The sequence below is a fragment of the Rhopalosiphum padi genome, chromosome 3 (assembly GCF_020882245.1).
Source record: "Rhopalosiphum padi isolate XX-2018 chromosome 3, ASM2088224v1, whole genome shotgun sequence".
Lineage (NCBI taxonomy): Eukaryota > Metazoa > Arthropoda > Insecta > Hemiptera > Aphididae > Rhopalosiphum > Rhopalosiphum padi.
Window position 1 is genome coordinate 8,083,419 of NC_083599.1, and position 15,909 is coordinate 8,099,327.

Here is a 15,909-nt window from a genome sequence, read left to right on the forward strand (position 1 = left end):
ATTGTATCTATTATATTACTGATTCTGATTTCTGTGATTGTCGTAGTGTCGTGCACCTAACCTCGCGTATGAAATAATTTGTTTACTTAGTGTAGAATTAAATACAGCTGTGATTTAATACTCGAAAGGACGTCTCACCCACATGTGTTGTCTCCGTCTTACACACGTACGACATGGTAAATTTTCGTTCACCAGTTTCAATAGTGTGCTTTTAGTTTTAATATTAGATTGAATTGATCTATTATCAAACTTTTAGGCAAGAACATTATCTGTGTTCTCTCGTTGGGTTTTACGATATTTTAATTTTTAGGTGAGTTATTAGTATGCAATTATTAAGTATTTTAAAATGCGCATAATTCACTTAATAATTAAAATATCGTAAAAAACCAACGAGAAAACACAGATAATGTTCTTGACTAAAAGTTTGATAATAGGTCAATTCACTTTAATATTAAGATTAAAAGTACTCTATTGAAACTGACGAACCAAAATTTACCATATCGTACCTGTGTAAGACGAAGACAATACATGCGGGTGACTGGTGAGACGTCCTCTTAAATAAACACGTATAATAATACATTATGGAAAGAAAACCAAAGGGCCGAGCTGAAAAGTTCGTTTAAAAAAACTGATAAATTTGCAGGCTATTGCCAATGAGCTAAAACAAAAAATTTATCATTGGATCGGTCACTACATGCACATCTAACAAAATATTCGTTGGTAAGTATAAAGAATTGAGTATACTATACCTACTTCTATTACATCATGTATTTTAATAATAAATTGCAGATTAAAATAAAATCTAATAATCTATAAAATAATATGTTTAACAGGATTATAGTCGCTTATTACTAATTTTTTGAGTCTATAATAAGTTATTAGACTCAAAATCGTCTGGAACGTATCAAAATACATTAAAAAAAATCTGTTATAAAACTCAACACTTCGGTTATAAGACTCAAATTTCGTAAAACAAATATTATAAAATAAACTTTTTTGGTTTTAATTTAGAAATAAATTGGTATTGAAAAATTAAATAATATTCGTGTTGATTTTATCTAGTTTCTGTCGGTACCTATATAACATATAATAATTTTTATCGCAGATAAAAGTTCATATTTATCACAACGATTATCGTTATTATATTTTCGGAATATTAGAACAAAATAAAAAACAAACTAAAATATCAAATTTTTTTCAATAACAATTTTTCAAGATAAATAATCAATACATTATACATACATCCTTTATAATTTTTTATTAATGTATAATTTTTATAATATTTTTATATGTAATATTTACCTATTATAATTTTAGTTTTTTTTATCAGAATTATTAAATTTATTCAATAATAAGTGTGTAATATGTTAATGTTAAAGTATTAAAATTAAAGCAAAATTTGTAGTAAAATAAAATTTATAAATATGTAATTAAATTTTTTTTTCCACTTCACCTATAAGATTCATTCGGTTATAACTCACTTTGTGCTGGTCCCAAAGTGAGTCTTATAAGCGGCGTCAAAAAAATTACATGTATTCTTAAATTAAGGTATGGGAATATTAATAAACTGGGCACAGTATTGCATTACGTCAATCAGGAATATGGAATTAAAATTGATGTAGTCAATACAGCCTATCTCTATTTTGGAATGTGGAAAACATCATTTTTATGGAATACTGAAGATATGGAATTAAACAGTATAAATTATATTCACAAAGGAAGCCCAAAGTCATGGTAACTTGTATATGCTTTATCCTAAGTGATTTTTATTATAGGCATTTTATTTTTTTAAGGTATGCAACACCACCAGCATATGGACGGCGGTTTGAATGAGTAGCTAATGGCTTTTTTTCTGCATACTTTTCGATGTGTGCAGCATATCTTAGACATAAAATGTGTATTATATCTCCACAATCATTAGCTAGTCACAATGTTTCATTTGACAAGGTAAAAGATTGTAAATAGAAAATGTTGTTAAAATATTCTAATTTTTTCTTTATAATTTTTTTAGATAACACAAGAGAAAGGAGAGTTAATAATAACTTTTTCATTTGGGTATCATGCTGGTTTCAACCATAGTTTTAATATGGCTGAATCCACAAACTTTGCATCGCCCCGTTGAGTAGAGTATGGGAAAAGGGCTACACTGTGTCATTGTTGTAAGGACACTGTGAAAATTAACATGGAAACATGGAAATTTGTAAGGAGATTACAACCGGAAAAATACGAAGACTGGCTCAACGGTAAAAATATTGGTTGCCATTCAGAAGACTGTTCTCGTAAGTTCGTAGCACGTGTGTGTTAACTTATTTTATACGGTAGCTTAATTTTCTCTAGAGAAAATTAGTTTTGGACTTCAGTATTGAGATGTAAATAACTAAATAATTATTATTGAGAGCATTATGCTTAAAAAGCCTTATGTACTTATGATTGTACAAATTATTAATATTAATCAAAATCAGATTTTTATTGTTACTAAATTCTATTTTTACTAAATAAATTAGCATCATGTACATGTACATTTATTCAATATGTGGAGTACAATAATGTGCAGGATTTATCGTTTCTTAATACATAATTATTATTGTTTAAATTCAAATCAAAGCAACTAATTTTATTTTTATTATTTCTTACACTTGCAAAAAAATTTAAATATGTAAAATGGACAAAAATGGTACATTGAAGATTATGTTTTAATTTATCAAGATAAAGAAAAAAACTATTTTTAATCAAATTTATATTTTGATTTTACCTTTATTGTAGTAAGTGAATTGAAAAAAAAGCGTTTGTAAAATTATTAACTTATTTTTATTTTTATTATCTTAAGTATGGCTACAAGCTATGATTTTATATTTTTAGTAAAATGTATTTTTAATTTTTAGTTAAGTTATGTGATATAATATGTAATTATTTTTTTTATATTTTATAAAATTATACTTATACTCTTATAGAAAATAATAGGCAATACAGATAAGTATTTTGATGTACCAATTATAGGATATTTTATTCTTCTATATGTAGTATAACTCCTTCTGTTTTCTATAGTTAATATCACTATACAAACTATATAATATTGTATTTAGGTCTAATAACTTGTTATACATTAGACAAAATATAATGTTGAAGACAGATTTTTATTCATTAACAAGTAGATTTTAGTTGATTACCTTAGCTAGAATGCTAAAAGTTAAATAAAAAATTTCAATTTTAATACACCGAATTAACAGCCGTTTACATGCATTTAACTCCGAGAGTTAATTAATACGAATTTAGTTAAATCGAATTTAACTGTGCATGTAAACGTAGTAATAGTGATTATATTGATTATTATTATTGTATAATGTTTTAGCAAAACTGGATTTTTGGAGGGTCGTTCAGCGTTCGTGTCCGTTTTGCAGTCAACACTCATTTCAATCTGTAAGTTTACACTTTGTTAATTTATTATAATAAGTTACTAAAATACAATGTCCTACGAAAAATATTTCTATTACGCGATATATATTTATAGACAAGCATTAATTATTTTATATTTTTGAATTTTTTTTTTAAAATTGTAGTTTATACTGCCCGTATACGTTTCTCGGTCCCTTTCAAATCATAAATAATATCAATTTATTTATTGTATATAATATCTTAATTATTCATTATTACAATTTGAAAATAAATTGGTATTCGTCATAACTCATAATTTTATTATACCCAAAAAGCAACCGAAAATATTTACATTTTGGTTGTTGTCTAACGTCATTATAAACTCCTTGAGAATCACAAGTCACAACCAGACATATCCAAATATTATAATATTTGAGGCGGAACTATACTAACCATAGTACAACAAAAATAGTTGTGGTTTTAACTTTTTTGATTAAACAAAAATTACAACTCATATTAGTATCAAAACACTAATAAAGTAATTACAAAATAATATTCTTGTTTTTAAATCGTTTGAAAAAAACGGAATCGTTTACAATTTAATAAATTATAAGTCTTCTTTAAATTTCTGTACAATCACTCATGTCTCATAGGTACGAAGTTTCTATGTAGAAAAATCACAAACCCAATATTTGTGTGTATCTATTAGCAATTGTCTATTTATAATTTATAAAGTATGTCACGACTAATTTGTGACAATATTTAGGTTATTAGCATAATTATTTACAAATAAATTATTTGTATTATTAAAAAACGAAAATAATTATATTTATTTATTCATCTAAATACAGATCCACTAAATATGTATTTGTATGCGAAGTTCATTGAGAAAATATATAATTTGAGCTATAAGTTATGAGTTAATTCAAATAATTTATTCATAAAATAATATACATATATATTTTTATATATTTCCCACATAGCACAGTATATTCGTATTGTATATGGCATTTCTTAAATCTACTTAGTATTTTATAGATATCTCAGCATTACAAAGAATATTTTTAAATTATACGACTTTGGATATCATTTATAGAATACGTTTATAACATTATATACAAATGTTTTGCTATTTATACTTAATATATATATATATATGTTACCGCGAATGTCCGCAATTGGTGAGTGCTGACAGTCACCAGTTAATGTCGTCATACACCAAATTCATTGGTGAATGTTGACATATTGATTAAATTTGTACTATTTGTAAACATTTACTAGCGAATGTCGACATTTATATAACGATATTGGTGAATGTTGGCAATACCGATATTATTTAATCTGATATTATCTAAAATTCTAGTACCTACAAGATGTAATTGCAAAACAAAGTGCACCACAAAAAAGTGTGGTTGTAGGAATGTTGGCATTTTATGCAGTTCAAAATGTCATGACAGTTTGTCATGTTGCAATAAAAAGTAGAACAATTTTCGTCGTTGTTTTAAAATAATAACTTTTATATGGCAAAATAATCATAATTTAAATTAATAATACAGGTATAATATTGTTCAATAATAATAATCTTATTAATAAAAGTAATTGTTAATATTTATAACTAAACATATAATTTCTATTTTATATTATTGTCTATACTCAATAGTACTATACTACAATACTATGTGCGAATACGTAACCTAGCTATGTCAACATTAACCAAAACCGTGTTGTGTATGTCAACATTCACTAGTACATGATGATGATGTCTATATTATTTTAATTTTTCAACATTCACCAATTTAGTAGGTGTATGTCGATATTCACTAGGTGATTGTCAGCACTCACCAGTTGCGGACATTCACAGTAACATAATATATAGTTAATGAGTCATATTCATATAAAATTTTCTCCCTGATATATATTGTATATCAATTAAATAATATATTTTATTACTTTATTAGGTATATTCAGTTCATAAACTGAGTATATCAGATACAGAAATTATTTATTGAAAACAATGAAAACTGATTTTTAAGCAAGTATACTAATTCTCCATATCGGTTGTTATAATATATTATAGAAAGTGAAAAAATGCATATATATATATGTATTTTAATGTTTAATATTTAAAAGTTGTTTAATAATAAAATATAGGGTTTTATATTAAAACTAGTCCCGTTTTTACACAAAATATGTATCTAAGGTAGAGAAATATAAATTCAGTGATAACTCAATTTCGTCAAAAATTGGAACGTTTCCCCTCCTTTCTACAATTAGTAAGCAATTTATATGAATTATATAGTAATATAATATCAGTGGTGTGATAAGCATTTTTTGAGCCTTAATCAAAGTATTTAAACAATGACCCCCACTATACCCTCTACAACATAATATATAATCTAAAACTGTACGGTAGTTTAGAATTTTCATTAAAGAGCAAAAGCCATTTAAACAATTTAATATAAAAAAAATTCTACGTTAATTAATTATCATTCATCCACACAAATTTTAATTTTTAAGTTCAACATAAATTTCTAGGGCTTTGCAATTATATAAGATAAATGTCATTTACCACGCCACTGTATTATAATATATATATATATATATATAGGTATAAGTTTAATTTGTAAAACAAGGTTTCCAATTCATGCCAAACCTGAGATGAAAATTTAACTAATATCAACTAAGACTGATAGTATATCTGCAGTTGTAATAATAAAAAGCAATTTTAATCATCTTATTAAAATTTTAAGTCCTGTTTATAATATATTCTATTCTTATTTTAGGACTAATAATTAATTCTAAATTGTTTGAATTAAATAAATACTTTTTGTTATTGTAAATAATCCTTATAGATAATTTGTTGCATTAATACTATTGAAATAAAATAGGGGTCTATGAAAAAAAAGTGGTTATAAAAAAGATTCCATGAATAAAAAAAAATTAAGTAATCCTGCTCTAGGCAATTTCTATATTATTTGTGCAAAAAGTAATAGTAAACTACTGCACAACTTCCTACTTAAAAAAAATAATAACTGAATGGTGGGCGGAAATAACGTGCTAAGAAGCAATCTCAATATATTTTAAGGAACAAAAAATTCTCAGAATGTTTTTATTGTACACAAATACACAATCACCGTATACAAACTTATAAACTTGCATACGGCAAAAAAAAATTTTGTTTTTAGTTGTTCCTATAAAATTTACAAATTGCTACATAACACGTTATTACCGCCCACCCATCAATTTACTAACATACAAAAAGTAAATAACTAAAAATAAAATAGAATCAAGATTTGTGTTTAAAAAAAATTTTAGTTTATTTTATACAATCATTTCAACCAACAAGTACAACTGGAACAGTAGGTACTGCTACTTCAGGTTTAGATTTAATATCACTCGTTAGTGCTATGGGTAGAATTTCTTCCTTGGGCTCTTTAACACTAACATTATCTGGCAAAGGCTTCTTTGGGCCAAGTTTACCTGATTGGTCCCATGGCAACATAATTTTTACCTTGATACCCAAAACTCCTAAAAAGTACATATTTTAAATTATTAATTATTAATAATTTTCACAAAAAGAATATTAACATTTACAACAATTACCTTGTCTTAACAAAACGTGTTTAGTAGCCACATTGATATAATCATTGCATGGGTCACCACTGTGAATCATAAGTCCATCAACGAATTTCATCGACTTGGCACGTTGACCTTTTATTTTACCAGCCACTATGACTTCACATCCCTTAGCTCCACTTTCCATGGTGAATCTCAATACACTATTACATGCACTCCTGACAGTTAGACCACCAATCAACTTGTAACATAATAATTCTGCTTGAGTTACAGCACACAATCCACGTTGTGCTATTTTCTCAATAAAAATTTCAACTTCCTTATCTTTGAAGTCAAAACGCTTTTGGATGAGAGATTTAAGTTCACGAATTCGGCGTCCCCTATCACCCAATACGTTTTGGACATATGCTGCAGAAATAATAATTTCTGTACGCGATGGAGCAGCACGAACATCAACACCAGAATAACCATCTTCAGCAAGTTCTCGTGTCAAGAACTCGTGGAGTTCTGCACGTAACATACCATCCGACACAAACTAAAAAAAAAGACAAAACTAATATTATAATAATTAATAACTGATAAATTTTACATATAGGTATAGTACCAGTCTAGTGATAAGCATTTTGTCTTTTCTATCAGACTATTTCTATTTTATTTTTTTGTAGGAAAAAATGATTTCATCATAGGTACAATTGGTTTTTTAACAATCTATTGAACTCAACAATTTGAAATTTACTGAATCAGAAAAATATGGAGAATATGTTAACTTTCAGAGCAAAAATTACCGACCGGAATTATTTTCATCGACCGGTTTTTTAATTTATCTTTACAGTTTTACAAAGGAATTTTGAAGTTGAAAATTCGTAAAATTTTTGTGATTTATACCTAGCTAACTCTTTTTATAATATATTTTTATGGCGTGTTTAGTGTTTACTTACCTAATACATATAGTTTTAACGAACTACAAAGTTTTATTTAATCGAAATTGAACCAAATGTGACTGAAATAGGTACATACATTAATTGAATGTTGATTATCTTTAGTAATTTATTCAATTTTTTTTATAATTTTTAGACATAATCAGAAATTCAGACATCATCAGTAAATAACAATAGGTACTATATAACAAGTACGTTTTATTTTATTTGAATTACGCACTAGCCATCATATATTATATTATATAAATACATAATAGTATGTTTAAAACAATTATATTGTATATTATTATAATTAAATATATGGACCTGGACACCTGGTATGTGATAGTTCGATAATATTTTTGCCATAATAATATAAAACAATAGTAGGTTTACTTATTTTTTTTAAATTAAACAATTTTTCATATGCAATATTGTTCAATTTTTTTTTACATAATATGTAATACAATATATTATGTAATATTATATAGGTCTTCTTCTTATCGTGTCGGTTATATTATATAGGTTATCCTAGGGTATGAAGCTTAATAGGTATAATATATAATTACTTAGTTTGCTGGATAATTATGATAATCTATCTAACAATATTTGTAGCATCATTACCCAAATAATCCCATAAAAATATATTGCGATCAACTTGGTTTATTACACTACAACAATGTAATTCTAAGAAAACAAAAATACTTTAAAATAAATGTTTTATTTAAGTATTTGTTATGAATATATACAACTATACATATTAGTAAATAGTGAAATTATATATAAACCATATTATGAACTATAAGTAGGTACAGTAGGAGAAAGTGTGTGTGGCGTTTGCTCCATTCCAATTATCTAGAATAATATTTATAATAGTTATATAGAGTATACCTAAAATGATTAAAAGCTATAGATCAAAAAGAAGAAAAATCCAAGAAGAAATAAATTTATATGAGTCTAATCTTTTCAATAATAACAAATCAACTAATGGTTTTATAAATAATAATAATAATATAATAGACTCGCAGCCCTCTTGTTCTTGACAATCAGTTCCTTTAATAAGTGAAACACAAAATGATGAAAGTACAGGATTATCATTTAATGATAAATTAGTATTAGGTAGGTACATATTTTTATTAAGTAGAATTATATAGAATAATATTATAGATGTATCACAAATTAGGTAGGTATTATTATTGTACATAGATAGCATCTATACATATTCTATACTCAATAGTATTATTTAACACAAATTCTCATTGAAATTTAAATATATTTCTCATATATTACATGAGTTATGATAAAATTTGCATTGATTTTTTATTCTCATTTCAAAAGTCTAAAGTTCATAGGTATCTGCAACCACCTAATTAATCTACAAATTATATTATTACTATAAGTTATACCCACTTGTTAAAATATAATAAAAATTATCTGCTTTTAGGAATAGGTACTTAATATTAAAGTAAAAATAATAGTATTAGGTAACTACATAATGTAGGTATATAATATATATATTATACATATTATTATCAGTAAATTATTATTAACCTTTAAAAGAATAAAAAAAATATATATTAATTACATGTTGATTCATCCATTTATGTTTCTTTTAACATACATTTTCCAGAATAGCAGATTATTTAGAAATATTTAAAATAATTTAGGAAGTCGTTAAAAATTGAAATTTTTAAAAACAATACTTTTTTATTGTTATCCTTTTTTAAGTTTTTAAATACTTTTAATTTAATATTCCTATCAGCAGAATATTTTTCTGAAAATTTCAATACCTATTTAAAAATCAAATATTTAATGAGTAGTTAGATACATATTTAATTAACAAAACACTCAATACCTATACTTAATAAATTATTGATTACCTAATTAACAGTTTTTTTAAGGATCTCAATAATCTACTAGCTTCATAGATGATGTATAAATAATATTTATATTCTAGGTATACCTAGACTTGATGATATTAATACTGATGATGAGTCATCATTTAATAATACATTTTTAGACTGGTAAATAACATATGGAATACGTTAAAATGCATTTTCTTCATTATTGAAAATTCTTAAAAATCATAAATGTTTTAAAACAACATTACCTGCAGACTATAGAACATTATTTGGATTTAGTTCAAATAGTGTAGTTTAATATTAAAAATTATGTTATATCATGAAAATATTATCATTTTGGATTTGCTGGTGGTATTAAACAATTTTCTAATTATTGCACTGAAGATGAAATAAAAATTGCTATCGGTGTGGACAGACTTCCACTTACTAAAAGCAGTTTCAGTACTTTTTGGCCAATTTTAGGTTACATATTTCCATTTAATAAATTTGTATTCCCCATTGGAATTTACTGGGGAAATGAGAAACCTACAGATAGCAATCATTTTATGAATGATTTTATATATGAGACTAAATTCTTAATTGAAAACCGCATTGAGTTAAACAATATAATGAAAAAGGTATCAATATTTGTATTTTCTTGTGATATGCCAGCCAAATCATTTCTTTTAAAAACAAAAGGTTATTCTTGTTTTAATTCTTGTAACCTTTGTGTACAAGAAGGAGATTATATTAACAATGGGTGTGCTTCCCCTTTTATAAAGACCCTAGTGCAAAAAGAACATATGAAAATTATATAAACAAAACTTATGATGATCATCATTTTTATGTATCAAATGAAAATATTTGAATAATATTATTCACCAATATTGATATTGTACAAATATTTGCTTTAGATTACATGCATACAATTTGTCTTGGTATAGTAAGAAAATTGATAATATTTTGGATCTATGAGGGACCATTAAATGTTTGTTTGCCTAGTAAACAAGCACATAAAATTACTGAATTATTGTTAAAACTCAAACCGTATATAACTTGTGACTTTTCACGAAAACCACGAGAAGTAGAAGCAATATATTACTGGAAAGCCACAGAAATGAGACAATTTTTATTACGTCATAATGGTCCTTTAGTTATCAGACTCGTCAAAAGTTATTGCACTTTCAGAAATAAAAAAAAAACGAGGTTTTTCCTATGAATGAAATAGCATTTATGCAACACCTATTTTACACTCATCTAAAATTGTATGACTTGTAAAAAATAAATGTAAGTCCAGTATATATATTAATTCTATTTACCTAATGTCCTAATACCTATAGGCAGTATTTATATAGCAGTATTTCCCAATCTTAGTATACATAGTTCATCATAGTTATTGCAATGTTTTATGATATTTTTTTATTGTAGTATAATATATCTAAACTCATTATAAATAGTTTTTGTTTAAAAAATTGGTGAGAATTAATATTTCACTTTATTTCATATAGCTATATTCATCAGCATTATGTGGTCAGTTTTACATTTTTTCGCTGATGATTCTGTCGAAGCAGTTCCCGAACATTGGTTTAAGGATCAAAAGTGTGCATGGCCTATTAAATCATCTAATGTGAATATATTAATAGAAAAAAGAGTAATAGCAAATCCATTGGAGTTTCAGTATCTTGAAGCCAGACTTCTATCCAATAATATAGGTAAACTTCCATTTCACACAATTTTCTGTTTAATGAAACACCTTTGAGAACTATAACCAAATTAGAATCACATTTATGTAATTCTATAAAATATAAAGGTATAAAGAAGTTTCATTGTATTTAGAAATTACTAATTTTAAATGATTACATATTATATTATTTGAGTTTTATATTAGGTAAAAATTTATTATTATACAAAATAAGATGATCCAATTTTAGGTACACTAATTGAAGCTTGTTTAAAGGTTAAAAAGGCTACTGTTACGTCTGAACTCCCTTCTGCTGATGATACATCAACGTTTTTTTAAACTAGAACTAAAAAAAAATAAAGTTTTCCGTCAATTCCAGTACATACTGAATCTGATGGAAAGTATAGGTAATAGTGTGAGAATAATACATTTTACTAATAGCAATCCGTATATTTTACTACTCATAGTTATATTGTTTTATATTAGCAGCTGATGATGAAGACAAAGACCAAACATTTTAATAAACAACGGATAAAAATGGTAGGTATTTAAAATTGTCTACAATATTTTTTAATATTGTATTAATTTATTTAAATTTCATAAATTATTATTTAAACAATTGTATTTGGACTTAACTTAAATTACCTATATTTTGTTTTATAGTTTTTACTTCCACTTCCTGTATTTTAAAAAGGTCATTTGAATTTGATGAAAATATTTCTGGTTTAGTTATTATTAATAATGAATTATTATTTATAGCAGAAGGTAATAATAGTGTTAAAATGTTTAATATTTGTCATGTAAATATTTTTTAAAAAAATACCTAATTTACAGAAATGCACGATTTAGACAAAACTAAAATTAATTTAAACAGTGAAAAAATACAGAATTCAATAATGATAACTCCTGCTACTTCTTCTGTTAAACGTAATTCTTTTTATCATCTATTTCTTAAGCAATTTGATGAACTAATTTTATCTTTCATTGTTGTGTTTATAATTTATATGTAATTTAAATTTATGTTTTATATACAATATTATATTTTATGAAATTTATATTACAGCCAAGATATATTTTATGTTTCAAATATATAGGTTTATTTGATAGTTTAAGAAATAAAGCATCAAGTTCTAAAAAGTATAAGATGAATGATAATAAACCAGTTGAAGATGATCAGTATAATGGTAAATAAATACATCAATATAAATGTGTTAGGTGTATATAGCACATACATTTTATTGTATACAACACGTTGATATATATGTATATTTTTTTTTAGAGCTTCATAAGCATATAATAAAATTATTAACAGGAATTAAGTATTTTACTTCAGCTTACAGTGTTGAATGTTTAAAAAATATTTCAAAAACTATTATTGAAAAGTTATCTGCAAACGAAACAATTACAACACAAAGTAATGATGAAAATGCCACTTTTTATGATGTTTGGCCAATTGAATGTGAAAGTGATTTAAATCATCAAGAAGAATGCTTGAAGGATGTAACATAACGAAATACAATGGTAAGATACAGTGATTTTAATATATACATTATATATAAGTACCTAAAATTTAAATGTTATCAGATACAAAATATTATGTAATACCTTTCTATATATTATTAAAGTATATATTGTTTACATCAAAGATCATGTTTTTTTATTCGTATTATAATTGTCTGTTGTAGATCCAACAGTTGGCAAAATTATCTGATAAGAATATATATCAGTCAGGCAAATCATGAAACATGTATTTAGTGATACATTTTTAAAGCAATACCTGGGTTTTAAAGGAAAAAGTATTTTTTCAAAATTAAAAATTGCCAATTAATATTTGGTAAGTAAAACATAATTATGTCTTCAATATGATATAGTTTATTATATAGGATGATTTTTTAAATATACTCCCAATTTTTATGCCTTAATGCGTGTATATATTTTATATCAAAATATATTATTAAATTATGATTTTTGGAATTTTTACATACACTTGATTAAACTTTTGAATACTTGAGATTTTTTTGTACCATATAATGGAGGGTCCTGTGACAATATAAAATTCCGGTTTTAAAGTTGGAACTCAATTCTAAAATTTTTAGCTATTTAGCAAATAATTTTTTTTTTAGTAATGTTTTGATCTTTGTTCAAAAATTAGATAAATACTAGATCCAATATTTCATCTAGTTTATTTGTCAAACCATTTTTAACGGTTATTATTTATTACACTATTATGTATTGACATCAGTGCAAACATTTCAATTACTCAAAAACAATTCATTAGAATTTTTATTTAAATTCATAATAATTACAGAAAAAGGAGGGAAATTCTAATTTGAAAAATATTGTATCACCACAGTGCTCTTAAGCATGTATAAAAATATTAAGAATTTGAAAATATATAATATAAACTTATTTAAGTATACTAATAAATATTCATAATTTTAGAATCCGAATAATTTTTTACTGTAAAAGTGAAAAATGGGGATGAGCATCGTTAAAGTTCACCTCAACTATACAACATTACTCATAAATATTTAAAATATTATAAATACCATAAAAGCATAATCATATTATCTAAAATTATATTATGCTTACGCATAATATTTATTCAATATATTTATATAAATAATAATGTTGTCATATTATTATTTCAGAAGATATTATAAGAAGTATCAAACTTTTTGAAAATACTCCTGTTAAAGATATAGAGCATTCGATCAAAAGTTGGCTCAAGGATCCAATAGATTGTCGAGAAAAAGTGGCAAGATAACCAGTTGTTCTCTGTCAACATCTATATCAGATATTTTATTTTATTTTATTTTACAAATATTATAAACTACAGCTATTATGATTTGTTTTCAAGTATAATATTATAATTAAACAATGTAACAATAAGTATTATGTATACAGTAATTTTTTATTATTATAACCAAGTTAAGGTTTACATTCTTTTTGTTTTATTATAGTAATATAATATTATTTCAATATTAAATTTATTAAATATTTATATGCTATAACTCATGCTCAACATGTAATAACGAAATGTGGATGATTAATTTTCTAGGTATGTACCTATATATTTCATAACATGTTGAAAATATAAAATATAAGTTTCAGTTAATATGAAAAACACATCATCGAAATACATGAGTATATTATCAAAATATTATAGAAAAATGTTGGTATATATTTTTAACACATGAAAAGATAATATTTTTAACATATTACAGTATATATTTCCTAAATATTGTAAATCCATATTAAACCAATGGGATCATTTCTGCCAACACATGTATAACACATTTTTAATATATTTCTGTGATATAAATTGCATACCGGTAAATATAGATAAGTGAAAAATAATTAATATACTAAGTGTACAATTTCAAATTTTTTTATTAAGATCTATGTATTATGCTTTTAAATATATTATTGCTATATATTTTGTTAAAATTAACCCTAACATTGGCGAAATTATCTTAGATTACGTTAATATTAATCTAACATTATTATCTATTTTTTATACAGTTATTTCAAATCAATAAGCAAAAATTGATCGTGAATAGCAAATACATTTTTATAATAGATATTTACAAATACATATATAATACATTAATTGTAAATGGCGTACGATGACAGACACAATAGGAATGATTATTTTATAAAAAATATTTCATGTAATGTATCATGTCATTTTTTTCAAAAATTTTAATAAAAAGCAATGTGTTGTAAGATATTATTGTAATAAGTTAATCAAGTTTTTAATAATGAAATAGAAAACATGCTAGGTGCATAATAATATAAGTACTCACTCGTTTCTTAACAGAACTCATTTTAGTTGGCATCTTTTCTAAAAAACAATGTATTTCACATAAAGTATTGAAATGTTGTTTTTAATACGATATAAAATTTCTAAAATCTTACCTTGTTACTTATTTCTGAAGGGTGAGTGCAAAATCAAATTTGAAAGGACGCTACAATTTTCTAGACGTAGTCCAAACTCCAAATGACATTAAAAATGTTAACCAAACAATTTCCGTTGCGAAATGCCAACGTTACAGTGTAACCAACACAATTCTAGTCTGTTTCAGAAAGTATGGTTCAATAAAACACATTAGATAACGTGGCATATTCATAAAAATTATTTACAACAAGTTCTTTTATAACGATTACTAGGCACCAGTTTAACTCGATGCCGGTGTGTAGAAGCCGACTTCGAGATGAATAACTGAAAATCGTTTCACCGGAAATTCGGTTGGTAAGAATGGTAATCGGGTGTCTAGAAATCGGTCACTATAACATGTGATGATTGTTTGTGAGTTATCAGTTATCTGTTATCAGTCGGTGTAAAAGTTTGTTTTGACCATTACTGTATAGACCACGGATATAGATACCGTGGTTGCACGACGGCTTATATTGGATCACAGCGTTGAGCGGCGAAGAATGTTCTTATCAAATCTGACAAAAAGTCGCGTATTACTAGTGCCCTCTATAGTCATTATTATAGAAATCTTGTACTGTTGTA

General features: G+C 25.0%; 1 protein-coding gene and 1 long non-coding RNA gene across 2 annotated transcripts; one reads left to right on the forward strand and one right to left on the reverse strand.

Annotated features, from left to right (window-relative positions):
- The first annotated feature begins 3 nt into the window (after window positions 1–3).
- On the forward strand, window positions 4–14,328 carry LOC132927472 (uncharacterized). Its single transcript, XR_009661735.1, has 15 exons — window positions 4–66; window positions 644–720; window positions 1,549–1,734; window positions 1,794–1,947; window positions 2,012–2,279; window positions 3,350–3,417; window positions 11,215–11,418; window positions 11,664–11,794; window positions 11,877–11,927; window positions 12,051–12,152; window positions 12,222–12,314; window positions 12,482–12,571; window positions 12,667–12,908; window positions 13,073–13,221; window positions 14,039–14,328. It is a non-coding gene; the product is annotated as an uncharacterized LOC132927472 (long non-coding RNA).
- LOC132927471 (small ribosomal subunit protein uS3-like) lies at window positions 6,707–15,385 on the reverse strand. The gene is made up of 4 exons (XM_060992013.1): window positions 15,309–15,385; window positions 15,197–15,234; window positions 6,976–7,483; window positions 6,707–6,900 (listed from the first exon to the last, which is right to left on the reverse strand). The coding sequence occupies exons 2-4, from the start codon at window positions 15,227–15,229 to the stop codon at window positions 6,707–6,709; spliced, it is 735 nt and encodes a 244-aa protein (XP_060847996.1). The 5' UTR covers window positions 15,230–15,234; window positions 15,309–15,385.
- Window positions 15,386–15,909: the final 524 nt, after the last annotated feature.